This window comes from Syngnathus acus, chromosome 4, assembly GCF_901709675.1.
Source record: "Syngnathus acus chromosome 4, fSynAcu1.2, whole genome shotgun sequence".
In the NCBI taxonomy this organism is placed as follows: Eukaryota; Metazoa; Chordata; class Actinopteri; order Syngnathiformes; family Syngnathidae; genus Syngnathus; species Syngnathus acus.
In genome coordinates, this window is record NC_051090.1 from 6364552 (window position 1) to 6389859 (window position 25308).

The 25308-nt window shown below is 41.1% G+C and overlaps 1 protein-coding gene, 2 long non-coding RNA genes and 12 other non-coding genes across 17 annotated transcripts in view; 8 read left to right on the forward strand and 7 right to left on the reverse strand.

Annotated features, from left to right (window-relative positions):
• The window catches only part of xpr1a (xenotropic and polytropic retrovirus receptor 1a), a 36160-nt gene extending 23557 nt beyond the window's left edge, over nucleotides 1–12603 (forward strand). The window contains exons 3-16 of one of the 3 annotated variants that reach the window (XM_037250682.1): nucleotides 100–201; nucleotides 1799–2019; nucleotides 2245–2394; nucleotides 2469–2552; nucleotides 2922–3003; nucleotides 3087–3274; nucleotides 3532–3711; nucleotides 5195–5363; nucleotides 5466–5666; nucleotides 8875–9041; nucleotides 9442–9581; nucleotides 9658–9879; nucleotides 9955–10047; nucleotides 10082–12603. In XM_037250682.1, the coding sequence (XP_037106577.1) occupies nucleotides 100–201; nucleotides 1799–2019; nucleotides 2245–2394; nucleotides 2469–2552; nucleotides 2922–3003; nucleotides 3087–3274; nucleotides 3532–3711; nucleotides 5195–5363; nucleotides 5466–5666; nucleotides 8875–9041; nucleotides 9442–9581; nucleotides 9658–9879; nucleotides 9955–10012 (1964 nt within the window). In that variant the 3' untranslated portion in view covers nucleotides 10013–10047; nucleotides 10082–12603. The remainder of the gene's footprint in view (nucleotides 1–99; nucleotides 202–1798; nucleotides 2020–2244; nucleotides 2395–2468; nucleotides 2553–2921; nucleotides 3004–3086; nucleotides 3275–3531; nucleotides 3712–5194; nucleotides 5364–5465; nucleotides 5667–8874; nucleotides 9042–9441; nucleotides 9582–9657; nucleotides 9880–9954; nucleotides 10048–10081) is intronic. The other 2 variants (XM_037250683.1, XM_037250684.1) reach the window with 2 other exon arrangements.
• On the forward strand, nucleotides 5676–7599 carry LOC119122375. Its single transcript, XR_005097846.1, has 2 exons — nucleotides 5676–6582; nucleotides 6914–7599. It is a non-coding gene; the product is annotated as an uncharacterized LOC119122375 (long non-coding RNA).
• Nucleotides 12604–13302: 699 nt separating the features above from the next.
• LOC119122398 lies at nucleotides 13303–13493 on the forward strand. Its single transcript, XR_005097869.1, has one exon. It is a non-coding gene; the product is annotated as a U2 spliceosomal RNA (small nuclear RNA).
• A 668-nt stretch (nucleotides 13494–14161) lies between these two features.
• LOC119122408 lies at nucleotides 14162–14325 on the forward strand. The gene has a single exon (XR_005097877.1). It is a non-coding gene; the product is annotated as a U1 spliceosomal RNA (small nuclear RNA).
• An 884-nt stretch (nucleotides 14326–15209) lies between these two features.
• On the forward strand, nucleotides 15210–15422 carry LOC119122415. Its single transcript, XR_005097880.1, has one exon. It is a non-coding gene; the product is annotated as a small nucleolar RNA U3 (small nucleolar RNA).
• A 795-nt stretch (nucleotides 15423–16217) lies between these two features.
• On the forward strand, nucleotides 16218–16381 carry LOC119122419. The gene has a single exon (XR_005097884.1). It is a non-coding gene; the product is annotated as a U1 spliceosomal RNA (small nuclear RNA).
• A 552-nt stretch (nucleotides 16382–16933) lies between these two features.
• Nucleotides 16934–17047, forward strand: LOC119122426. The gene has a single exon (XR_005097890.1). It is a non-coding gene; the product is annotated as a U5 spliceosomal RNA (small nuclear RNA).
• Nucleotides 17048–19073: 2026 nt separating this feature from the next.
• Nucleotides 19074–19187, reverse strand: LOC119122378. Its single transcript, XR_005097849.1, has one exon. It is a non-coding gene; the product is annotated as a U5 spliceosomal RNA (small nuclear RNA).
• Nucleotides 19188–19848: 661 nt separating this feature from the next.
• On the reverse strand, nucleotides 19849–24615 carry LOC119122372. The gene is made up of 2 exons (XR_005097843.1): nucleotides 24379–24615; nucleotides 19849–20068 (listed from the first exon to the last, which is right to left on the reverse strand). It is a non-coding gene; the product is annotated as an uncharacterized LOC119122372 (long non-coding RNA).
• Nucleotides 19859–20022, reverse strand: LOC119122430. The gene has a single exon (XR_005097894.1). It is a non-coding gene; the product is annotated as a U1 spliceosomal RNA (small nuclear RNA).
• LOC119122397 lies at nucleotides 20688–20878 on the reverse strand. Its single transcript, XR_005097868.1, has one exon. It is a non-coding gene; the product is annotated as a U2 spliceosomal RNA (small nuclear RNA).
• Nucleotides 21449–21639, reverse strand: LOC119122405. The gene has a single exon (XR_005097875.1). It is a non-coding gene; the product is annotated as a U2 spliceosomal RNA (small nuclear RNA).
• Nucleotides 22603–22716, forward strand: LOC119122435. The gene has a single exon (XR_005097899.1). It is a non-coding gene; the product is annotated as a U5 spliceosomal RNA (small nuclear RNA).
• Nucleotides 23167–23379, reverse strand: LOC119122421. The gene has a single exon (XR_005097886.1). It is a non-coding gene; the product is annotated as a small nucleolar RNA U3 (small nucleolar RNA).
• LOC119122376 lies at nucleotides 24266–24429 on the reverse strand. The gene has a single exon (XR_005097847.1). It is a non-coding gene; the product is annotated as a U1 spliceosomal RNA (small nuclear RNA).
• Nucleotides 24616–25308: the final 693 nt, after the last annotated feature.

Consider the following 25308-nt stretch of genomic DNA (forward strand, 5'->3'; position numbering starts at 1 on the left):
GAGAAGACATTTATAAAAAAAAAACAATTGCCTTTAAAAAAAATATTGTGTAACAGTGAAAAGAGCTAATTAACTTTTTTTTTTCTTTTTACCTTCCAGTCACAGATGAGGACACCGTGAAGAGGTACTACGCTAAATTTGAAGAGAGGTTTTTCCAGACCTGCGAGAAGGAGCTGTTGAAAATCAACACTTTTTATTCAGGTAATTTACACAGTGACCTCATGAACCTGTAAATTTGACTTTACTATTCAAAACGATAGAATGTGAGTCTACATTAAAATACTTCATCAAGATTGCTGAATCCATTTGTAAAGCACCACATGTTTACCCAGGTCCTGAATATTCTGATGAGCTCGTCTAGACTAGTGAGTATTTCAGGGGGCACGCTGTCATGTGAGACGTCGGCCGTAATATATTCTGGTAGCTGGACTTTTGTAAATGAACCTGAGCTGGGGAGGAGGACACACGGTGTTCCCTCTAGAGACTTTTGTAGACTCTACAGGTCATCAGGAGAATAAGGTTGATTTACTCAACTGAAGTTCCCACATCAGGAGATTATTCACAGTTGAATGACTATATATACAAGGTCACCCTAGATCGTATTAAGAAAATAATTTTTCCTCAAAGGGCATATTTGTTTTGACGGCCGACAGTTTGCTTTCTTATTTGGCCGAAGTTTTGATTGAATGCTGTGACGGTTTCCTCTCAGCACAGAAGGGATCAATTGAAAAGTCAGATGAGCTACTTTATCTGATGCCAGTTAGGTGGCTGCGAGTCTCAGCAGTGGAGCCATGGAGATAAATTGTGCGCTGACTTCACATAACGTTCTCGCCTCTGTGAAAGGGGTCGTGACCTCTTTTAAGCTTTTGCGCTTTACTGCACTCAAATCCACGCCTGTAACATGCACAACTGGCTGAAAATACTGCAAAGGAAATCCTGTCTATTTTGAGACTTTTTTTCTTCTTCCTTGATAAATTTCCATTGTGGAAAGAGAACTCATCTCCTCCTGTTTGTTTAGGTTCTTTAACCCATCCCTGCATGGTCAGCTGTTGTGAATTCTACTTTCCCACAGCACATCACAGCATCGACTTTGACTTTCTCACGCCTCTTACTACCGTCACATGCTGGTGCTGACTCCACACATCCCATCATTACTGTCCAAGCATAAGCCAGTAACGTGAAATGTGTGTGACAAAAGGATCAGATAATGCGCAATGCCAGCTTGTGCCGCACACAATCAAACCTCATCTAGAATCTTAAGAAATAATATTTTTGCTTCAAGTCAACGGACATTGTTCTGCTCCTTTTGGTGTTATTAATAGTAGTATTAGTATTAGTATGAATAATTATAATAAAAGCGGTACAGAAAATGGATGGATGGATTTACATTAGGCTAAATGCATAGGGCAGTTGATTCAATACCATTTATTATCCCCACCCTGTAGGATTCACCTCGTTTATCTCTCCGTCTGCATGCGCTAACCTATCTCTGACCCACATAATGATTCCTCTCACATATCATTTCAGTGTAGACTAATAGTCCCCGCACTCCAGCTTCCTGGAACAGATAGACTGAATGCAGACAGGATATATAGAAGGATTTTTTTTCATGCTTACTTTATTATAAAAGCAGGAGTTTGTAGTACATCAAGATCACTGCTGTCAACCTAAAGCATTATTTTACTTTTTCTATCCTACTATTTTATTCATACCATCCTTTGTAATAAATCCATCCAGTATTGTAGCCTGGCTGAAATACTGTCAGCCTAACACCTTGATTTGTCTTCCCTCTCTGCAGAAAAGCTTGCGGAAGCCCAGCGCCGCTTTGCCACCTTGCAGAATGAGCTGCAGTCTTCTTTGGACGCCCAGCGCGAAAGCAACGCTCCGCCCGGTCTGCGTAAACGCAAGACCGTGTTCCACCTGTCGCAGGAGGAGCGATGCAAACACCACAACATCAAGGATCTAAAGCTTGCCTTTAGTGAGTTCTACCTGAGCCTCATCCTGCTGCAGAACTACCAGGTATCAATGTCAGCACACTTGGGGAAAACTGGAGTTCACTTTCAATGGTCACACCGGATTGTCGAAGGAATCATTTAAATAATACCTGTCAAAGTGATGGAGGCTACTAAATGTTGAAAAGAAAGTTGTCTGGGGCTGCTTTGCCACTTCAGAACCTGGACAGCTTGTTGTAAATCCATGGATTTGAAATAATATTCAGGAGTGTATTTTTTTTTGTGTCCACAGAATTTAAACTTCACCGGTTTCCGCAAGATCCTGAAGAAACATGACAAGATTCTGGATACCTCTCGCGGAGCCGACTGGCGTGTGGCTCACGTTGAGGTGGCACCATTCTACACCTGCAAGAAGATCACACAGCTCATCACCGAGACTGAGGTGCGCACATACGCACTGTCTGAAAACATGGCAAAAACATGTCTTCAATCTTTGCTGCGTGTTTGTGCATCCAGACGTTGGTGACCACAGAGCTGGAGGGGGGAGATCGTCAGCGGGCGATGAAGAGGTTACGTGTTCCTCCGCTTGGGGCCGCTCAGGTCAGAATGGCCTTTTCGACATTTGTGACAATGAATCGTAAAAACCTAATCATGCTAGTAAGCATTCCGAAACAAGTATTGAACCGTTGTATTCCACTGGACATCGTCTAGAATCATGAATTTAATTTGAGTTGTTGCTTTTGCTAGGTTCTCGTAAAATGCTATAAATTTATTTTGATGATTTTTTTATTTACTCTTACCTGATAACTAATTCACTGGCTGGCTCAGTCTAGAAAAAAAGATAATGGTGTCTAGACACAATAAATAGAATGGTAAACTCATTATTTTTCTGAAATGTGTTTTTTTCCATTTCATTTTTTATTTTTTTATTTTATAATTTTTGTATAATGTTTATCTGTGTTGCCTCAGCCTGCTTTGGCCTGGACGACCTTCCGTGTTGGTCTTTACTGTGGCATCTTCATTATCCTCGCCGTCGCCTTTGTCCTAACAGGTAACATTTTCTGACCTTGATTTTTTAATGTCCAAAACTTGACAAGGCCTTTCCTCAATTTGTTGTTTTGTACGTTGATCCAGGCGCAGTGTTCATCCGCTATGTGAATGTGTGGCCTCTGGTGCGAATCTACCGGGGCGGGTTTCTCTTGATCCAATTCCTGTTCCTGCTGGGCATTAATACGTACGGTTGGAGGCAGGCTGGAGTCAACCACGTGCTCATCTTTGAGATCAATCCTCGCAACAACCTCTCACACCAGCACCTCTTTGAGGTTAGATGGAGACACGTCCAGTTAATGGAAGTGTTCTGGTTCGTAATTACCGTAATTTTCGGACTATAAGTCGCGGTTTTTTTTCATAGTTTGGGTGGGGGGGCGACTTATACTCAGGAGCGATTTATATACATATATATGGTTTTTTTTCACTTTTTTGGGCATTTTATGGCTGGTGCGACTTATACTCCGGTGCGACTTATAGTCCGAAAATTACGGTAATCAATATTTGTGTTGGTTCTTTTTTTGTTTTGAAGATCGCCGGGTTCCTGGGTGTGTTATGGTGTCTCAGTATCTTGTCGTGTCTCTACTCGGAGTACCTCTACCTCCCCATGCAAATCTACCCCCTCGTCCTCTACGGCTTCATGCTGCTCTTCCTCATCAACCCCTTCAAGACATGCTACTACAAGTCACGGTTCTGGCTGCTCAAGCTGCTGGTCGGTAGACCTTCACCTTCCTCCATTTAACAAAGATTGAATTTTGATCCTTGACGTGTTTTATTTTTTTATATTGGATGGTTTGAATTACAGCAAACATGACACTCAGTCCTCTGTGGCACTTTTTCCTTTGTTTTTTTTCTTGTGTGTGTCTGTCACAAAGATGAATACTGTGTACATCTCAGACACGTATCTTGATTCTTATGTTAACAAAACCCTTCTGTCTTGCTTTGCTCTTTGTCTGAGCTGGGCTACATGGCCACAGTGTGTGTGTGTGTGTGTGTGTTTTATCTTCATGTGTGTGTGTGCTGAGGGATAATAGAATGCATTCTGATCCCAGGGGAGGTGGACGCTGTGACTGTGCAATCATTACCAGCATAGATCCATCAGTATGCTGAATCGCTGAGCTCCTCCTCTCCCTCCCTCCCACCTCTCTGCTTCTCCCTCCCCTCACCCCTTGTCATATCCTTGTCCTTTACATCAAGTCTCCCTGCGGTCTTACGAACTATCTACAATCTCAATTGGTTACGCACGATCATACTAATGAACACATAATTTGAGGACCTTTGAGATGTGCTTGCCCTGGAGTATTATTAGATGCTATTCACGCAAACAAACGTTAGAGTGCGTTCCCGTCTAAGCCAGGTGTGAATGCGTCCAAGACGAGACAAAGTACAAACATTTCATTAGAGGACAAACTTCAACTAGATTATTATTGTTTGCTGAAGCGATGAGCCGGTAGCCTTACAGCCTTGTGTTGTCTCGATCAATACACGCTGTGATTGACAGGTTATATTTCTTATGTATTCTTTGACATTTTCACTGTGTGTGTGCGCATATTGATTGTGTGCGTTTTAGGATTGAGGTTGTACACTGCATGGGAAATGTAGCGTCACAACTAAATGTCATATGTGGCCTGAGGGTGGAAGTGAATGGCGGGTTGAAGCATTTTACAAAAGGTTTAAGAATGCTCCTCAGGCTAAAGCCATGTCGCAAATACACTCACCGCCTCGACCCGACATTCAATAATAATTTCGACCCAGTACAAAAACTACCTGATTATCTGACACCATTTCATCCTCATTCTGCATGTCCTGTGGCGTGCTAATGAGGCATTCTGCCATGTGCGTGCTACAAAACCATTTAGTGCGGTTGTTAACTGCTTAGCACACTCTTAACAACAAACAATTATGCGCTGATTCATTGTTGACTGTCCCAAATTGCCGTTTAGCTCCCAGCAATAGGATGACAATCATACAGTATATTCCAGAAGTAGTTAAACAAAGCAATTAAAACCGTCTCGCTATCACAGCATTGTATCGCAACTAGAATAATAAATAGGTTGTTAAATACATCTTCTTTAAAAAAAGGCCGTTTTTTTTTTTTTTTCCCTTTTCAGCTCTTTTATTTGGATACTGTGAAGGTGTACCTAATGAAGCGTCCAGTGAGTACATATCTGACATCTTTCCCTTCTCATTTCCAGTTCCGGGTGTTCACGGCCCCGTTTCACCGAGTTGAGTTTGCGGATTTCTGGCTGGCCGACCAACTCAACTCGCTGGTGGTGGTCTTGATGGACCTGGAGTATCTCGTCTGCTTCTACATCTTTGAGCTGCAGTGGACCAACAGCAAGGGGCTGTTGCCCAGAACAAACGGTGCCTCATTCTATCTTAATTACATCTGACACTTCTTTAATCTGGTCTAGGAAAATAGTATAACATTGAATTCATTTTATTTACCCTGATTTTCCCTGGCAGAGTCGAGTAGTTTCATGTGCCACAGCTACTCGTACGGCCTGCGCGCCATCATCCAGTGTCTGCCCGCCTGGCTGCGTTTCATCCAGTGCCTGAGGCGTTACAGAGACACCAAGAGAGCCTTCCCCCACCTGGTGAATGCTGGCAAATATTCCACCACCTTCTTTGTGGTCACCTTCGCCGCACTCTACGCAACACACAGAGGTAACACACACACACCTCTGCACTTTAATTTAAGCACACAGGCTTTGTACTGAGGTGTTGGAAGCAAAGGTGACCTTGAGCATATGAATGCCAGAAGTTGACCGTCGTTGGGCTCCCATTGCCGGCAGCTGTATATTACTGAAATGGAAAAAGGGTTGTCAAAAGCATCTACGAGTAAACAAGATGTTGATCTGTGTTCAGTGTGCGGGTCACAAAGGTGAAAGAGATAAAGAGACAGACTGGAAAGAAAGAAACGAGAGAGTGCAAGAGAAGAAGCAAGAAAAACAATATTGATAGAATTGAAATGGGAGGGTTTGTGCTCCATTAAAAGTCCGCTCACTCTCGATCTGACAGCCTCGCAATCAGCCTGCAATTATTCTCATCGAGGAGGCCAATCACAAAGGAGTTAACGCTCAAAAGCTTCTTTTCAGCGCTTCTGCGTTGAAATAGTCCATCACATATTCTGATTCCGCTTGGCTTATTTCAAAGCATCCCCTTTTCCCCCCTTCTTCTGCTCAGATGTCAGTTTATAGATTTTTTTTTCCCAGGCTAAGCTCAGCTCTTCCCCTTTTGAGCAAATGTGATTTCCCACTTTAGTTTCCCTTAAACACACATTTGCTAGCACATTAGGTACACCCACAAATTCTTCCTTTACAAAGATAAAAATGTTCAGTTTAGGTTTACCGGTAGGCTGTCTGAGAAATATTGATTTAGCAATGCATTTATTGTTGTGGTTGAAGATTGAAGTGGTGTAGACTAAGGGCGGGCGTCGGAAATGAAGGCTCGCCGCACACCAAGTGACTGGACAGTTGTGAAAAAAAATACACTCAGCTGCACACCAGGGGTTGAACGCTTGTACAATAGCAACTCACTGCAGAAACATTGCGACCCTTTTGTTCGTTTTTTAAAAGCTGAGGTGGCGCATATAGAAGTCGAATGGCCTGCCCACTGTAGTTATATTTCAATAATACAAAGACTCTTCACACTTCACTTTTTCAGCCGCCGGCACATATAAAATTATAAATATAAATAAACAGTAAAAATTAATATTTAATTTACATTTAGTATTTACTGGCTCGGTGGCGGCCAGATTGATGTCACTTTGTACGCAGGAATTAAATTTTGTTTAAAGCTCGCGTTGCCACTGCGCGACAGTTGGGTCGCTTTCGGCCGCATCGCTCGGCCTAAGATGTGATTGAATATTATTGCGGCAATTATGTGACAGTTGATATATGGTGGGCTTGAAGGCAGGCTTGCTACATCACAATTTAGATGTAACTGAAGTGATGATGGGAAAACTTGTGGCAAGCATTATTCATCCTTCCTGTAACGTTTGTCCCCATCAAAGTCGCATGATGTTATTTTTGCGGCACTGCATCATACTCAGAGCTATTTTCAATTATTGCCTTTAATTCCTCCTATGAGGAGGAAGACGCTGAGACAGGCTACCAGGAACCAAAGGTGTCCATTAAGTCACATCCTCCCCCTTCTTCTGGTCTGAAGCCCGTCGACTAATGGCCTCCCTTCATGTCTTATTCTCTATGAAGCTGTCTTTCATCCCACACAATCATGGAGGCATGGACCTCTGGCTGCTTCGTTCATGGCCGATGGTGGGGAAATCCACACAAAAAAACACGCAGTCTTCGAGCGGTGTTATTTAACAATATATTAATATTGTGTTTCTGGACTAGTTAAACAATATTGCGACATTGATACATATAAAAAAGACGTAAGAGTAAATAATGGTAAGAGAGTTGAGTTCGTAACGTCATTTATTACCAGCTCGTCTGTAGGACGTGTCACTATCATCGATAAAGCCCGCACGGATGGTGTTTGTGTGTGACTTCATCACCTCGCTCCTTCCTGGAATGGCTCGCCTTTATCTCCGGGAAAGCATCAAGGGACGAATAAAAATGATAGTCTCTGTGTTAAATGAGATTGACCCCTTTTTATTAAATGCTGCTCTCACACGATCTAACCAAATAAATGTAGGCTGTGTTTAAGGCAAACCATTTAGAAATTTCACACCAAATTCAAAACTGTCCTAATTACAAGTCTAAATTTAAAGGTTCTCTTGTCTGAGCCAGGATGCTGCATGAAATGGGAATTTCCAGATAGCATGCTCATGTCCTATGCGTAAGAAACATAATGCAGAAGTTGTTCTCAGTTTGACCTGAATATTTTTAACACTCATCCGTCGAATGGAACACAAATTTCCCACAACCAGCTAAGTAGAGGATGTGTTTTTCTACATTTTCCATTAAATTATTTGTAACATGTCAGTTACAGAGACAGCGCTTTTTAGACTTGTCATCACTTCCTATATAATGCTATAAGAAGTCCATTTTTATTGAATGCGCTGTTAAACAGGAGAGGAAGAAAAGAGGCCCGCCCGAGGTTGAACACGAATAGCACCGAGGCCTGCGTTGACAACTTTTACTACTTCATTTCATGCGCTGAGCCCTTGTCAGTGATGAGAACGTGTAACAGCACACTCAAAACGCATGTTAACTAATAAAGATGAAAGACACTTTAACGGAGCATTGAGAAGACCAAGCACCATCTGACTAAAATTAATAATCCAGAAGACTCGGCCCATGAAGATGTTTTATGGTGCCGTCAGTAATCTACATACTACTTTGCTGGAAAGTGCCTGAATTAATATAGTTGATGATATGTATGACCTCTTTTTTTTTTAATTGTCTTTGTGGTGGGTGTGGGTTGCCATAGAAACAGATGATTCCATTAGCAGTGACAGATTGATGCTGTTAAGTTGCTGAGTTAGAAACTGGAGAAACTGCAACACGCTCTCTCACTGTCACTTTTTATTAACCTTTCATTTCCCTGCCCCTGACTCTGACCACCCTTAGTCACTATTGCACTTGCAATCATTGTCCGTTTCAGCTTATGTAACCTTTTAATCGAAAGCAAAGGGTTAAATGCCTTGCATGTGGCAGGAAGGAGCAAATCACATCAGACGATCTTCTCCAGGGGCTGGAAAGTGTCAGCGGTGGAGCAGAGGGCCTCCGTCTCTATGGCGGCTTGTTAGTGCAACAACAAAACAGTGAAGTCCAATTGAAAAGTAGAACTTTGGCTCCATCATGTGGTATTTTCATTTACAAAAAACGATTTTGAAGTGAGGGAAGGAGCTTCTTATTAGGTATATGACACAAAAGATTGGTCACTGTACCTCTTGTGTGTGTTCCAGAGCAAGGCCACACTGACGCCGACACGTTTTTCTACCTGCTGATCGTCTTCTCCACCATAAGCTCGTGCTACACGCTGATCTGGGATCTCCGAATGGACTGGGGACTGTTTGACCGAGGGGCCGGAGAAAACACCTTCCTCAGAGAAGAGATTGTTTACCCGCACAAGGTAAACTTAGATGCACACATCGTTATCTTAACAGCATAATTGACTTAGTCAGCCTAATAGCATAATTGACTAAGTCAGTGACTGGCGGTATGCAGGCGCCCTCTGGTGGCAAAAGAATGGCTGCCCTGAGGACACAAACTGCAAAATATTAATGGGAATTTTTTTGTGTGTTTGATGAACATTTAGGCCTTCTATGTGACTTTTTGGGAAAACAGTTGGTTCAGTCATTCAATTCAAAAGTATACATACAGATGAATTAAATGTGTGAGGGGAAGAAAATTCACATCCTCTCCAACCTCATTTTGAAATGAAAAATAACTTTTCTACACTATTGATAAATATTGAGCTGGACTGGTGTTTAGTTACAATGAGTCTAATCCAAACCCCTTTTTGTTTGTAGGCCTACTACTACTGTGCCATTTTAGAAGATGTGATCCTGCGTTTTGCCTGGACAATTTCTCTCTCTTTGACCACTATGACTAAGATTCACTCGGTGGGCGACATCGTGGCCACCGTGCTGGCTCCTCTTGAGGTCTTCAGGTAGGCTTTCTCCTCACAGAGGGACTCCTACGTTCACAGCTGTCCCGACATACGCCATTGTCCTTCGTCTCTGCAGGCGTTTTGTGTGGAACTTCTTTCGCCTGGAGAACGAGCACCTAAACAACTGTGGCGAGTTCCGAGCTGTGCGAGATATTTCGGTGGCGCCACTCAACGCGGACGACCAGACGCTGCTGGAGCAGATGATGGACCAAGAGGATGGTGTCCGGAACCGCTCGGGCAAGAAGACCTGGAAGAGGTCCTACAGCCTCACGCTGCGGCGCCCCCTGCTGTCTTCTCAGTAAGAAGAGAAAACTCAGTGACTGTTAATGAGGGACTGCAAAAGTAGACTCATATTCATTGTTTTTTTTTGTAGATCCAAAAAGGACACCAAGGTTCTAATTGAAGATACGGATGATGAAGCCTTCAGCTGAATCACCAGCAAGCAGCAACATTGTCTACACACAAACACACACACACACACACTCAGGCACTCACGCACTCACGCACTCACGCACAGGGATAGACGTTCTTCACCATTTTAACCTTTAGTCTAAAACTTTAAAAATAACCTTTTCAAAAAATGTCACTTGGCAATGAAAAGCATGTATCTCCATCTTTATCGAAAGCGTCCAAACTTGGTGGGTTTTTCTCATTTAATTTTAAAACATGGAAACAATAGGAGTATCTTTTTATCTAAAAAGAGCAAAAACAAATGAAAAATGCCTGGATCTCCAACTTTTGTGGATTTTTTGTTGTGGCATATAAAAATAATATATTTCCAAATTTGTGGATTTTATTTTGTTTTCAGCTTTAAACAAATATTTAGAAGAATGTATAGCATGTCAACATTTTATGGATTTTTTTAAACTTAAAAACCAAAATACTGAAGAGAATGTATTCCTGAATGTTGTTTTTTTTAGAAACAAATATTACCAAGAATGTATTTTCACATTCGTGGATTTTTTTTAAACAAAGATGTTGACCAGAATGTAGTCCCATTTTTCCCCTTCTAAAAGGTAAACAAAAAATCCAATATTTGTGTTTTAAAAGTAAAAGTAAATTCAACGCAAAACAATACCTTTATTTTTATTTCACAAAATTTGGAGATACGTGTTTTTTATGTCTTCAGTGTTTCTGTTCAATTTAAACAGCTATAAAATTGGAGATATTTGCTTTGTTGCTCAGTGACTAAATCAATGAGGGACTCAGAAAGAGGACCTTGTTCCCTCATCCTCATGTAAACACACACACACACACAAACACACTATAATGTGGCGATACAAATTGTTGAAGCACAAACAGTTTTAAACTCATCTTATAAAAAAATCTAACCTACCAAGCTGCCATACTTTATCTTCCTTTTCTCTATCCTTTCATTTTTCTGTGCGACAAAAAAAGCAAGTATCTCCAAACTATTGTGTTCATTTGAAGCCTAAAAAAACGGCATTTTTTTCTGTTTGTATGAAAATGAAAACAAATTGGAGGTAAATAATTTTGTTGTTGCTTGCACGGGCGACGTTTTGCTTGATTTCTAATCAAGTTACACCGACGACTGTTTACATGCCTTTTTAGACTACTACTTGCAGGATCAACAGGGACAACGACAAAAAAAAAACAATCAAAAGACTCCATAAACAAACCAGAGGAAGAACTCTTAACACGCAGCATATCAAGTCACGTCAACTACTTTGACCTCGATGAAGATTATTTTATACTTGTTTTTGTTTGTTTGTCATTTTGTTCTTAGTTGAAATTCAACAAGTGCTGTCGCAACACTGGAGGCACTTGCAGGAAAAGTGCATTTAATATACAAACTACTTTTACACAACGAGGGATGTTGCTTTGTAATATAATACTTTGATGTGCATTAATACTGTAATGTCGTCGTTGCGGTAATGTCTTGTTTCTACTCGTTAAGTGAGCATCCACTCAATGATGTTTTTTTTCTAATCTTTGGACTAACGTTTCTACTCAATTTCTTGTCAGACCCAAAACCAATCTGTGCAAAAGGAATGTATTCCATATCCTTGATAGTCATCTTAAGGTCTCCATGTACTAGTAGACTCTTTGTCTTCTCTAGTAAAACCATTCAGTGCACTAGTGGAGTGACGAAGACCAACTGGTGTTACTAGTGACGGTTTTCTACTATTGTATGACATTTCTACATAGTAGTAGGACAATAGTGTTAATAGGCAAAAGTGTGCACTACTAGTCAACTCCAAAAGGCCAAGAAGCAATGTGCTTTCGAGTGAAAGTCACGTTCCCCCTTCTCCCTCCCCCCCCCCAATACACGAAACATCGCTTCCCTCAACACAATGTTTTTGTACAGAGTTGCCTTGCTTGCATGCTGCTTTTCATTCAACAATGTATATACATACAAGTTAATTTATTGTTCCTGGTGTGTCTATTTATATTAGCAGCCATGATTGATGTTGCCATTTTGGACAAGCAGTATTTTGTAGCTTTGTTTGGTTCTGTTTGCGTACGTGTTTGTTCTAATCCTGCTCTTTTTCATGTGAACCTATTTAAAAAAAATGTGAATGATTTTGTTTTTAAGTGTACATTAGTGAATGTGCATGAAGCTATCGTGGCTGTGGCATGAGTTGTTGTAGATGGATGCAATTGGGCCCACCAGAGGGAAGAGGAAACTGCTGAAAAGCCTGTGGCACGCCTCCAAGATGTGTTTCTCTGACACACAGTTTTTTGCTTCACTCGTGACGTTCAAGTGCTTCATAGTTGATCACCTTCCCTGTTGTAATGTTCCCTTGTAGACTAGCTGAATGTGATGTTAGATAGATGTTCTACATTGATAAGAAACCTAAGTTGTGGCTAAAAGTGATTTTAAAGTAAGATGAAAAGATAAAGAATGTCTCCTTGTAGATCATCTTCCTTCAATTGAGTAGTTTGTATATGTTGAGTGTATAAATAACACTGTTCTCTCTGATGTATTTGTAGTTCTGTACACACTTTGGTGATTCTGTCATATCTGGGTTTTATAAACCAATGTTATTTTTAAAGCTCACTCTGCCTCGCCTCTCTTTTTTTCTTGTTGAAACATACTTAATTGAACAATGTACTGGGGCTCATTGGATTTTTCATTTGGAAGCAGCTATTAAAAGTAGAAAAATGACTGGTTATTTGATTTTAGTTTTAAAATAAATACACAAAAGACAGCTTGATATTCTTGTTTGTTGTCTGGAACGAGTACGAAAAATTCTAAAGCGTATATGCCGTTACACCGCTAGATGGCAGCAGCATTGACTACCGCTCCTGACCACAAAAAAGAACTGGAAGTGAGTGTTGCGCAGGAAAAGAAGCAATGCATGGTGGGAATGTATGTGCGTGTTCAAAATGTTCATCAAACAGCTATTGTGCTTTCAGTCCCGAAATGTATCCAAAGATCGGATTGTTTTTGGCGAATGACTAATTCGTTTTGTTGGTTATTAAAAGCTATTCCCATCAGGAGCCCCATTCATCGTTATTCTATTGGGTCAACGTGAACCACGTGACACTAAACCTAATTGAACACACGAAAATCTGCAACCATTTGTTCGATGCACAGGTTGAAAACAGCACAGTGACGCATTATCATTCCAAACTGTTAATAGTTGTTGTTTGGGTGGTCGCGGTACGTGGCATTAGTATGAGTCGATATATTTAAACCGTAACTTGAATTGGTAGTCTCTTTATTTAAGTGGTTTCCTCAGACCAATTTCTGGTTATCGCTTCTCGGCCTTTTGGCTAAGATCAAGTGTAGTATCTGTTCTTATCAGTTTAATATCTGATACGTCCCCTATCCGGGGACCATATATTAAATTGATTTTTGGAACAGGGAGATGGAATAGGGGCTTGCTCCGTCCACTCCACGCATCGACCTGGTATTGCAGTACCTCCAGGAACGGTGCACCCCCCTCTACTGGTCAAATCAAGAGTAATTTACTCAGGAAGCCATCGCAGTACGTTAGCTTCAGTCTCACAGGATAAAGCACAAAGTCAATGACGTCTTGATAGGGTTTGATTCAAGTTCATAATGGCTCAACTTGAGCGGCAGCAAGAATTTACGTAACCGTTCTAAAATATGATTAAAATGTCCTTCATTGCTTGAGATTTTCCTATCATTGTTCCAGGAATTTTTAGTACAATTCTTGTTCTCAAAATTTTAAGAAAATGTCATTTTCAAAACTTGTTCAGAAAAAGAAATATATATATTTTTCTGCGATAATGTTGGAGATTTTCAATAAATACATAATTCATACCGTTTTAGGGTTCTCAGGTGAAAAGAGGCAATGCACGATGGGCATGTTTTTACTTCATTTATTATGGTTTATTATGGTTGCTGCCATCACCACTAGATGGCAGTAGAAAAAGAAGCAAAGCATGATGGTAATGTTTTTGAATCTATTTTTTACTTAATTTATAATGTTTTGGTTTTGTAATGACTAAAGGTGTACTATGTTAACAGTTCTACGAAAGCTGTCTCATCCACCGAATATGTGTGCTCACACTTTTGTGGCAAATTAGCCTCTGACTGAAGATGGTGTGCGCGGTAAAGACCTCGGCCCCGGCGACTTGTACAACTCATACTTACCTGGCAGGGGAGATACCATGATCAAGAAGGTGGTTCACCCAGGGTGAGGCTCAGCCATTGCACTCCGGTTGTGCTGACCCCTGCGAATTCCCCAAATGTGGGAATCTCGACTGCATAATTTCTGGTAGTGGGGGACTGCGTTCGCGCTCTCCCCTGATCAAAATGTGAATGGTAACCAAATAATGGTCAACAATTGCGTTTCAGCCAAAATATAAAATTCACCACTTGATGGCGTTTCTATGGATATTTTTACAATTAAAACGTGTCGTTGTGAGTCCACGCTTGCTCTGCTGCTCATAGCGTTCGGTTCCAACTCCCTTCCCCGACCTGTTTGTTTGCATTGTGCACGTTCTCCACTCTGGTTTCCTTCCATTTCCCCCAAACATGCATGATAGGCCCATTGAGCGCTCCATCAGACTGTACAACCAGGCCGATCACTGTAGCTAACGGACAATAATAATATGCAATAATTACGTGCAATAACCATATGTGCAATCATATGTGCAATATCTGTCTACCTCACACTTTTCTTACCTGCTTTTTTGCACTGTTTTTCTTCCTTTGCACAATTTTTTTATCTAATATTTTTTTATCTCCACTGTGTATTGTGTATATACTGTCCATATTTTTTAATTATATATATCTTTTACTTTACTGTGTATATGTTAAGTGTACTGCTGCTAACACAGGAGTTTCCCCATTGAGGGAATAATAAAGGATTATCTAATCTAATCTAAAAACGCCCGTAGGTGCGAGTGCGGACGGTTTTCCGTCTCTGTGTGCCCTGCGATTGGCTGGCAACTGGTTCAGGGTGTCCCCCGCCTACTGCCCGATGACAGCTGGGATAGGCTCCAGCACGCCCGCGACCCCCGTGGGGACTAAGCGGTACAGAAAATGGATGGATGGATGGACGTCGACGCTCAATCTAATCTAACATAGTCCTTTACTTGTCGTGGTGTAGTGAATTTGGACAAAGGTTGCCCTCTGGGTAAGAATGGTACCCTCGCAGATGACTTTCCGCCGCGGCCCATGGTTGAGTTAAGACTATACTTTCAGGGATCATTTCTATAGTTCTTGACTTGAGGAATGTTTTTCTAAAGTGACGGTCTAGCTAACTACGATGATGAGAATTGATGTTCCTTCCTGAGCGTGAAGCTGGTGTAGGATAATGATTTATCATATGTCCTTCACCTTTGATGAACGTTCTTTACTTCCTTGTGGAGTATTGAGGGAGGGAACATGATCAGAGTAGTGTTTTAAAGTTGGTTAAAATAAAATTTAAGCAATCTGTAATGATGTGCCCCTAATGTTTCTCACGACGTGGTTTTAATCGTGTATGAGTTCAAATAACAATGGCAGCAACCTGTCATGTTTTTTGAAGTAACTATAATTTACATGGCTTAATTTTTTACAACTTGTACATCGACACATTATACTGTGTGCTAAAAAGACGAATTAACCATCTTTTAAATGCTGGTTATACTTGCAGTTAGCATCCGTGCCACACGAGGGCCACCTTTTGATTCTTAGTAATTAATTTCCCCTCGATTGTTAGGGCCTAACAGGTCACTTAGAGGGGTTGTTTTAGAGGGTGGGGTGAAGTCCCACTTAGTATTAGTAAGGAAGAAAGCAATATTTTAAAGATGTATTTTATTAATTTCTTTCCTTTGCACTTTAGTGTATGAAGTGTTTACTCTTGCAAATGTGGATTTTCCTGGATTGGCCTTTCTAAACCCGTTTTGTTAAAGCGTATATGCCGTTACACCGCTAGATGGCAGCAGCATTGACTTCCGCGCCTGACCACAAAAAGAAACAGGAATCACGTGATGCGCAGGAAAAGAAGCAATGCATGTTGGGAATGACAGATGTATGTTTTCTTTTTCTTATTTACATTGGTTTGGTCAATGACTAAAGGTATTAAGTTAACAGTTCTACGAATGCTGTCTCATCCACTGAGTATGTGTGCTCACACTTTTGTAGCATTATTAGCCTCTGACTGAAGATGGTTTGCGCGGTAAAGACGTCGGCCCCGGCGACTTGTACAACTCATACTTACCTGGCAGGGGAGATACCATGATCAAGAAGGTGGTTCACCCAGGGTGAGGCTCAGCCATTGCACTCCGGTTGTGCTGACCCCTGCGAATTCCCCAAATGTGGGAATCTCGACTGCATAATTTCTGGTAGTGGGGGACTGCGTTCGCGCTCTCCCCTGATTTTCCTGTACAATACAAACAGCAATGCAATAAAAGTATGCTTGCACGAATCTTAAGATCAGTGTCGGCATACACCGAGCGCTTTGGAGCATTAACTGCACTCTGCAACTGTGCGTTTACTTGCCGAATAAACAAATTAGTAATTGCAAAGTAAAATGTACCTAAACTATAAAGAAAAACTAATGGCCAAAAGGTACGTGGAACCAGACATACAACTGATTTTATTTGCAATACTCACACTAAAAAAAAAAAAATAGTCGCCCAATCGATAGGCGACGCTGTCATAAAAAAAAAAGTACTAACGTCATCGTGTACCCACAATCCTTTGCGCCGACATTGTTTACGAGGACGAACGACATTTCTAAACACCAAATACTTGTTTGAACTATACGTCTTGGTTGGGCGTTAGGTCATCCTAAATAGAGCAAATATATCAAGGTCTATTATTTTTATTAAAAATAAAATGGGTTGTTACAACATGAGTGCGACACCGCCTGCTAATTTGGTGAGACCAGCAATGGGGTGGCCCGTTTCGACATTCATGAGTCAGTTCACTCTTGTTTCTCTTCAGATCGTATAAATCTTTCGCCTTTTACTAAAGATTTCCGTGGGGAGGAACAACAAGAGTCTATCTCAATTTTTTGATGCTCTGCGAAAGCGGAGCTTCCTCTCTCTGTCTAAAAATAATTAAAGTCGTAACGGCCAATTGCCCAAGTTAAACGCCGTCTAACAATCTGGTATATCAATGCAGCTTAATTTTTGGTGGTCCCCATTTGAATAAATCAGACATTTGGTTTAACTGCTTTGTATGACAATATGTTTTACATTACTATGAGTTGGTGTCCCCCAAATTAACAAATGTCGGCATAACGGATTTTTTTTTTTCAACCTTTTATTCAAACACATTCGGTATAATAACACCGTCAACTACAATCCAGCAAATACAAAATTAAAACATCAATGTCGGCATAACGTGTGTCGGCTGCCATAGCAGCAACGCTGTCTCTTACTCGTGAATCTTCGCGAACGAACCTGAAAATGGCGGTGTACCTAATAGAGTGTCCGAATGACGTCACAGATCAAACAGCCAATCAGAAAGTGGGGGTGAGGGCGGGTGTGGCACTTTTCACTTAGACCAGGGGTGTCGACCTCCAGTCCTCGAGGGGCCGCGTTCCAATATGTTTTCCAAGTTACCCTCGTTAAGCGCACCTGCGTGAAAAGTTTTTGGTCTTTTCACGTTCTGCAGGAGCTAAAACTTTTCACGCAGGTGCACTTAACGAGGGAATCACACGGACACTCCATTAGGTACACCGCCATTTTCAAGTGTACCTAATAACAGGCCACTTTATTAGGGAAATATCATGGTCAAAGGTCACAGGTGTCAAGCTCTAGTCCTCGGGGCCGCGTTCCAACATGTTTTCAAAGATTGAGAGCTTGGGTTAGGGTTAGAGATAGGGTTAGGGTTAGAGCTAGGGTTAGAGCTAGGGTTAGAGCTGGAGCTAGGGTTAGGGTTAGAGCCCCGAGGACTAGAGCTTGACACCCTAATAAAGTGGCCTGTTATTAGGTACACTTGAAAATGGCGGTGTACCTAATGGAGTGTCCGTGTGATTCCCTCGTTAAGTGCACCTGCGTGAAAAGTTTTAGCTACTGCAGAACATGAAATGAGCTAAAACTTTTCACGCAGGTGCGCTTAACGAGGGTAACTTGGAAAACATATTGGAACGCGGCCCCGAGGACTAGAGCTTGACACCTGTGACCTTTGAACATGGTATTTCCCTAATAAAGTGGCCTGTTATTAGGTACACTTGAAAATGGCGGTGTACCTAATGGAGTGTCCGTGTGATTCCCTCGTTAAGTGCACCTGCGTGAAAAGTTTTAGCTACTGCAGAACATGAAATGAGCTAAAACTTTTCACGCAGGTGCGCTTAACGAGGGTAACTTGGAAAACATATTGGAACGCGGCCCCGAGGACTAGAGCTTGACACCTGTGACCTTTGACCATGATATTTCCCTACTAAAGTGGCCTGTTATTAGGTACACTTGAAAATGGCGGTGTACCTAATGGAGTGTCCGTGTGATTCCCTCGTTAAGTGCACCTGCGTGAAAAGTTTTAGCTCCTGCAGAACGTGAAAAGACCAAAAACTTTTCACGCAGGTGCGCTTAACGAGGGTAACTTGGAAAACATATTGGAACGCGGCCCCTCGAGGACTGGAGGTCGACACCCCTGCTTTAAGTGAAAAGTGCCACACCCGCCCTCACCCCCACTTTCTGATTGGCTGTTTGATCTGTGACGTCATTCGGACACTATTAGGTACACCGCCATTTTCAGGTTCGTTCGCGAAGATTCACGAGTAAGAGAGCGTTGCTGCTATGGCAGCCGACACACGTTATGCCGACATTGATGTTTTAATTTTGTATTTGTTGGATTGTAGTTGACGGTGTTATTATACCGAATGTGTTTGAATAAAAGGTTGAAAAAAAATCCGTTATGCCGACATTTGTTAATTTGGAGGACACCAACTCATATAGCAATGTAAAACATTGTCATATAAAGTAGTTAAACCAAATGTCTGATTTATTCAAATGGGGACCACCAAAGATTAAGCTGCATTGATATACCAGATTGTTAGACGGCGTTTAACTTGGGCAATTGGCAACTACGACTTCAATTATTTTTAGACAGAGAGAGGAAGCTACGCTTTCGCAGAGCATCAAAAAATTGAGATAGACTCTTGTTGTTCCTCCCCACGGAAATCTTTAGTAAAAGGCGAAAGATTTATACGATCTGAAGAGAAACAAGAGTGAACTGTTTCATGGATGTCGAAACGGGCTACCCCATTGCTGGTCTCACCAAATTAGCAGGCGGTGTCGCACTCAATTTGTAACAACCCCTTAAAATAATAGACCTTGATATATTTGCTCTAGTTAGGATGACCTAACGCCCAACCAAGACGTATAGTTCAAACAAGTATTTGGTGTTTAGAAATGTAGTTCGTGCTCGTAAACAATGTCAGCGCAAAGGATTGTGGGTACACGATGACGTTAGTACTTTTTTTTTTATGACAGCGTCGCCTATCGATTGGGCGACTTTTTTTTTTGTGTGTGTGAGTACTGCAAATAAAATCAGTTGTATGTCTGGGTCCACGTACCTTTTGGCCATTAGTCTTTCTTTATAGTGTAGGTAAATGGAGAACGGGAAATGATCCGTGGGGCTATTCCAGAAAGCAGGTTATATGAAAGTTATATCAAGGTCTATTATTTTTATTTTTACATAAAGATACGTTCGTATCATGAACGAGTCGGGAACGTAGTAATTACATTTTATTTTGCAATTACTAATTTGTTTACTCGGCAAGTAAACGCACAGTTGCTGAGTGCAGTTAATGCTCCAAAGCGTTCAGTGTATCCCGACACTGTACTTATGATTCGTGTGAGCATACTTTTATTGCATTGCTGTTTGTATTGTACAGGAAAATCAGGGGAGAGCGCGAACGCAGTCCCCCACTACCAGAAATTATGCAGTCGAGATTCCCACATTTGGGGAATTCGCAGGGGTCAGCACAACCGGAGTGCAATGGCTGAGCCTCACCCTGGGTGAACCACCTTCTTGATCATGGTATCTCCCCTGCCAGGTAAGTATGAGTTGTACAAGTCGCCGGGGCCGAGGTCTTTACCGCGCACACCATCTTCAGTCAGAGGCTAATTTGCCACAAAAGTGTGAGCACACATTCGGTGGATGAGACAGCATTCGTAGAACGGTTAACCTTAGTACACCTTTAGCCATTACAAAACCAAAACATTATAAATCAAGTAAAAAATAGATTCAAAAACATTACCATCATGCTTTGCTTCTTTTTCTACTGCCATCTAGTGGTGATGGCAGCAACCATAATAAACCATAATAAATGACGTAAAAACATGCCCATCGTGCATTGCCTCTTTTCACCTGAGAACCCTAAAACGGTATGAATATTTTGTATTTATTGAAAATCTCCAACACTACCGCAGAAATATGTATATATTTCTTTTTCTGAACAAGTTTTGAAAATGACATTTTCTTAACATTTTGGGAACAAGAATTGGACTAAAAATTCCTGGAATAATGATAGGAAAATCTCAAGCATTGAAAGACATTTTAACCATATTTAGAACGGTTACGTAAATTCTTGCTGCCGCTCAAGTCGAGCCGTCATGAACTTGAATCAAACCCCATCAAGACATGACTTTCTGCTTTATCCTGTGAGAATGAAGCTAACGGATTGCGATGGCTTCCTAAGTAGACTACTCTTGATTTGACCGGTAGAGGGGGGGTGCACCGTTCCTGGAGGTACTGCAATACCAGGTCGATGCGTGGAGTGGACGGAGCAAGCCCCTATTCCATCTCCATGTTCCAAAAATCAATTTAATATATGGTCCCCGGATAGGGGACGTATCAGATATTAAACTGATAAGAACAGATACTACACTTGATCTTAGCCAAAAGGCCGAGAAGCGATAACCAAAGCTGGGTCTGAGGAAACTACTTAAATAAAGAGACTACCAATTCAAGTTACGGTTTGAATATATCGACTCATACTAATGCCACGTACCGCGACCACCCAAACAACAACTATTAACAGTTTGGAATGATAATGCGTCACTGTGCTGTTTTCAACCTGTGACATAATAAATGAAGTAAAAACATGCCCATCGTGCATTGCCTCTTTTCACCTGAGAACCCTAAAACGGCATGAATTTGTATTTATTGAAAATCTCCAACATTACCGCAGAAAAATATATATACTTCTTTTTCTGAACAAGTTTTGAAAATGACATTTTCTCAAAAATTTGAGAACAGGAATTGTACTAAAAATTCATGGAACAATGATAGGAAAATCTCAAGCAATGAAAGACATTTTAATCATATTTTAGAACGGTTACGTAAATTTTTGCTGCCGCTCAAGTCGAGCCGTCATGAACTTGAATCAAACCCCATCAAGACATGACTTTCTGCTTTATCCTGTGAGAATGAAGCTAACGGATTGCGATGTCTTCCTTAGTAAATTACTCTTGATTTGACCAGTAGAGGGGGGTGCACCGTTCCTGGAGGTACTGCAATACCAGGTCGATGCGTGGAATGGACGGAGCAAGCCCCTATTCCATCTCCCTATTCCAAAAATCAATTTAATATATGGTCCCCGGATAGGGGACGTATCAGATATTAAACTGATAAGAACAGATACTACACTTGATCTTAGCCAAAAGGCCGAGAAGCGATAACCAAAACTGGGTCTGAGGAAACTACTTAAATAAAGAGACTACCAATTCAAGTTACGGTTTGAATATATCGACTCATACTAATGCCACGTACCGACCACCCAAACAACAACTATTAACAGTTTGGAATGATAGTGCGTCACTGTGCTGTTTTCAACCTGTGCATCGAACAAATGGTTGCAGATTTTCGTGTGTTCACGTAGGTTTAGTGTCACGTGGTTCACGTTGACCCAACTGAGCTCCTGATGGGAATAGCTTTTAATGACCAACAAAACGAATTAGTCATTCGCCAAAAACAATCCGATCTTTGGATACATTTCGGGACCGAAAGCACAATAGCTGTTTGATGAACATTTTGACGAAAAAAAAAAAAAACACGCAGCAAAAAAACACGCGGCCCACTTCGCCAAACTACTTCCTATTTCCTGCTGTGGCAAATTACATTAACCCTCGAACACCACCATCGCAGTGGAGGTGAATTGCATTCCAATCCATTCCAGCATTTTTTAACACTCATTTGAGAAATTACGATCGTCTTTTGTTTCCCGATTTGTGTTGAATAAAAATCTGAAATTACAAATTTGAAAATAACACACGGAAATCGGATCATTTCCCGTTCTCTCATACCAAAAGTACACGGACCAAGACATACAACGTTCAAAACTCACACTCAAAATAGTTGCCCAATCGATAGGTGACGCTGTTTGAAATAACGAGCGCCAACGTCGTGAATCAGGTATCCATAATCCTGTGCGCCAACAATGTTTAAAGGAAAAAACACATTAATGAACACAAAATACTCGTTTAAACTGTCTATTTAGGTTGAGTCCTTCTAAGTATAGTAAATCTATGAACGTCTATTTTTTGCATTAGAAGGAATGGTTGCTGCAATTTCAGCGTGAGACCGCCTGTTAGTTTGGTGAGACCAGCAATGGGGTGGCCCGTTTCGACCCGACTCAGTAGTTCACTCTTGTTTCTCTTCAGATCGTATAAATCTTTCGCCTTTTACTAAAGATTTCCGTGGGGAGGAACAACAAGAGTCTATCTCAATTTTTTGATTCTCTGCGAAAGCGGAGCTACCTAATGCTGTTAAAGAAAACATCAATCACGAACTAACCTACATTCAATTCAGCAGATTTACCTTACGTAATATAGTTACATTTTCGATATAATATGATTAGAATACTTAAATGTTACTTGATTTCGAGAAAAACTGCGTTTGGAATAATTCTTTAGAAAGACAGACCTGTCAATTATGCTTTGAGGAGTGGGAAAAAAATGTTTTGGAGATACGGATGAACTGTTTAGAGAGACATCCAGCCGAGAAAAAGATATTGGTTCTAAAATCCTTCTTTAACAGTATAGTGTTAATGTAAGTTATTAATATTAAACTTTCCTTGTCACAGAGGAAGCTTGATGCTGTCATTTAGGTCGTAACAGCGACATATGTGTTAAACGTCGCAATTGAAACAATGCTCTAATTTACATGGACAATGATATCGCAGTTTGATTTTACATTTTAAAAAGAACTACTCTGATCATGTTCCTTCCCTCAATACTCCACAAGGAAGTAAAGAACGTTCATCAAAGGTGAAGGACATATGATAAATCATTATCCTACACCAGCTTCACGCTCAGGAAGGATCATCAACTCTCATCATCGTAGTTAGCTAGACCGTCACTTTAGAAAAGCATTCCTCAAGTCAAGAACTATAGAAATGATCCCTGAAAGTATAGTCTTAACTCAACCATGGGCCGCGGCGGGAAGTCATCTGCGAGGGTACCATTCTTACCCAGGGGGCAACCTTTGTCCAAATTCACTACACCACGACAAGTAAAGGACTATGTTAGATTAGATTGAGCGTCGACGTCCATCCATCCATCCCTTTTCTGTACCGCTTAGTCCCCACGGGGGTCGCGGGCGTGCTGGAGCCTATCCCAGCTGTCATCGGGCAGTAAGCGGGGGACACCCTGAACCAGTTGCCAGCCAATCGCAGGGCACACAGAGACGGAAAACCGTCCGCACTCGCACCTATGGGCGTTTTTAGATTAGATTAGATAATCCTTTATTATTCCCTCAAAGGGGAAACTCCTGTGTTAGCAGCAGTACACTTAACATATACACAGTAAAGTAAAGTAAAAGATATATATAATTAAAAAATATGGACAGTATATACACAATACACAGTGGAGATAAAAAAATATTAGATAAAAAAATTGTGCAAAGGAAGAAAAACAGTGCAAAAAAGCAGGTAAGAAAAGTGTGAGGTAGACAGATATTGCACATATGATTGCACATATGGTTATTGCACGTAATTATTGCATGTTATTATTGTCCGTTAGCTACAGTGATCGGCCTGGTTGTACAGTCTGATGGAGCGCTCAATGGGCCTATCATGCATGTTTGGGGGAAATGGAAGGAAACCAGAGTGGAGAACGTGCACAATGCAAACAAACAGGTCGGGGAAGGGAGTTGGAACCGAACGCTATGAGCAGCAGAGCAAGCGTGGACTCAACGACACGTTTTGAGTGTAAACATTTCCATAGAATCGCCATCAAGTGGTGCATTTTATATTTGGCTGAAACGCAATTGTTGATCATTATTTGGTTACCATTCACATTTTGATCAGGGGAGAGCGCGAACGCAGTCCCCCACTACCAGAAATTATGCAGTCGAGATTCCCACATTTGGGGAATTCGCAGGGGTCAGCACACCCGGAGTGCAATGGCTGAGCCTCACCCTGGGTGAACCACCTTCTTGATCATGGTATCTCCCCTGCCAGGTAAGTATGAGTTGTACAAGTCGCCGGGGCCGAGGTCTTTACCGCGCACACCATCTTCAGTCAGAGGCTAATTTGCCACAAAAGTGTGAGCACACATATTCGGTGGATGAGACAGCATTCGTAGAACTGTTAACATAGTATACCTTTAGTCATTACAAAACCAAAACATTATAAATTAAGTAAAAAATAGATTCAAAAACATTGCCATCATGCTTTAAACGGCTATACACATATTTTTTAATAACAAACCAAACTTGCACCCATTAACAATAATATATATATATATATTGTATTGAAATGTATGTAATGTTATAGGAACCTGCTGTAAAACAGTTCTTGAACTGAGTCAGGCCAGTCCATGAAACTTTGATGTTACATGTCGACCTTTCCTTTAAATAAACTGAAAACTGATGCTTTGCTTCTCTTTCTACTGCCTCCACGCCTTTGTTCACCTCCTTTTTCTTAGAGTCGCCATCTAGTGGTGATGGCAGCAACCATAATAAACCATAATAAATGAAGTCAAAACATGCCCATCATGCATTGCCTCTTTTCATCTGAGAACCCTAAAACGGTATGAATTTGTATTTATTGAAAATCTCCAACATTACCGCAGAAAAATATATATATTTCTTTTTCTGAACAAGTTTTGAAAATGACATTTTCTTAAAAATTTGAGAAGAATTTTACTAAAAATTCCTGGAACAATGATCTCAAAAAAATCTCAAGCAAAGAAAGACATTTTAACCATATTTTAGAACGGTTACGTATAAATCGAGCCGTCATGAACTTGAATCAAACCCCATCAAGACATGACTTTCTGCTTCATCCTGTGAGAATGAAGCTAACGGAATGCGATGGCTTCCTGAGTAAATTACTCTTGATTTGAC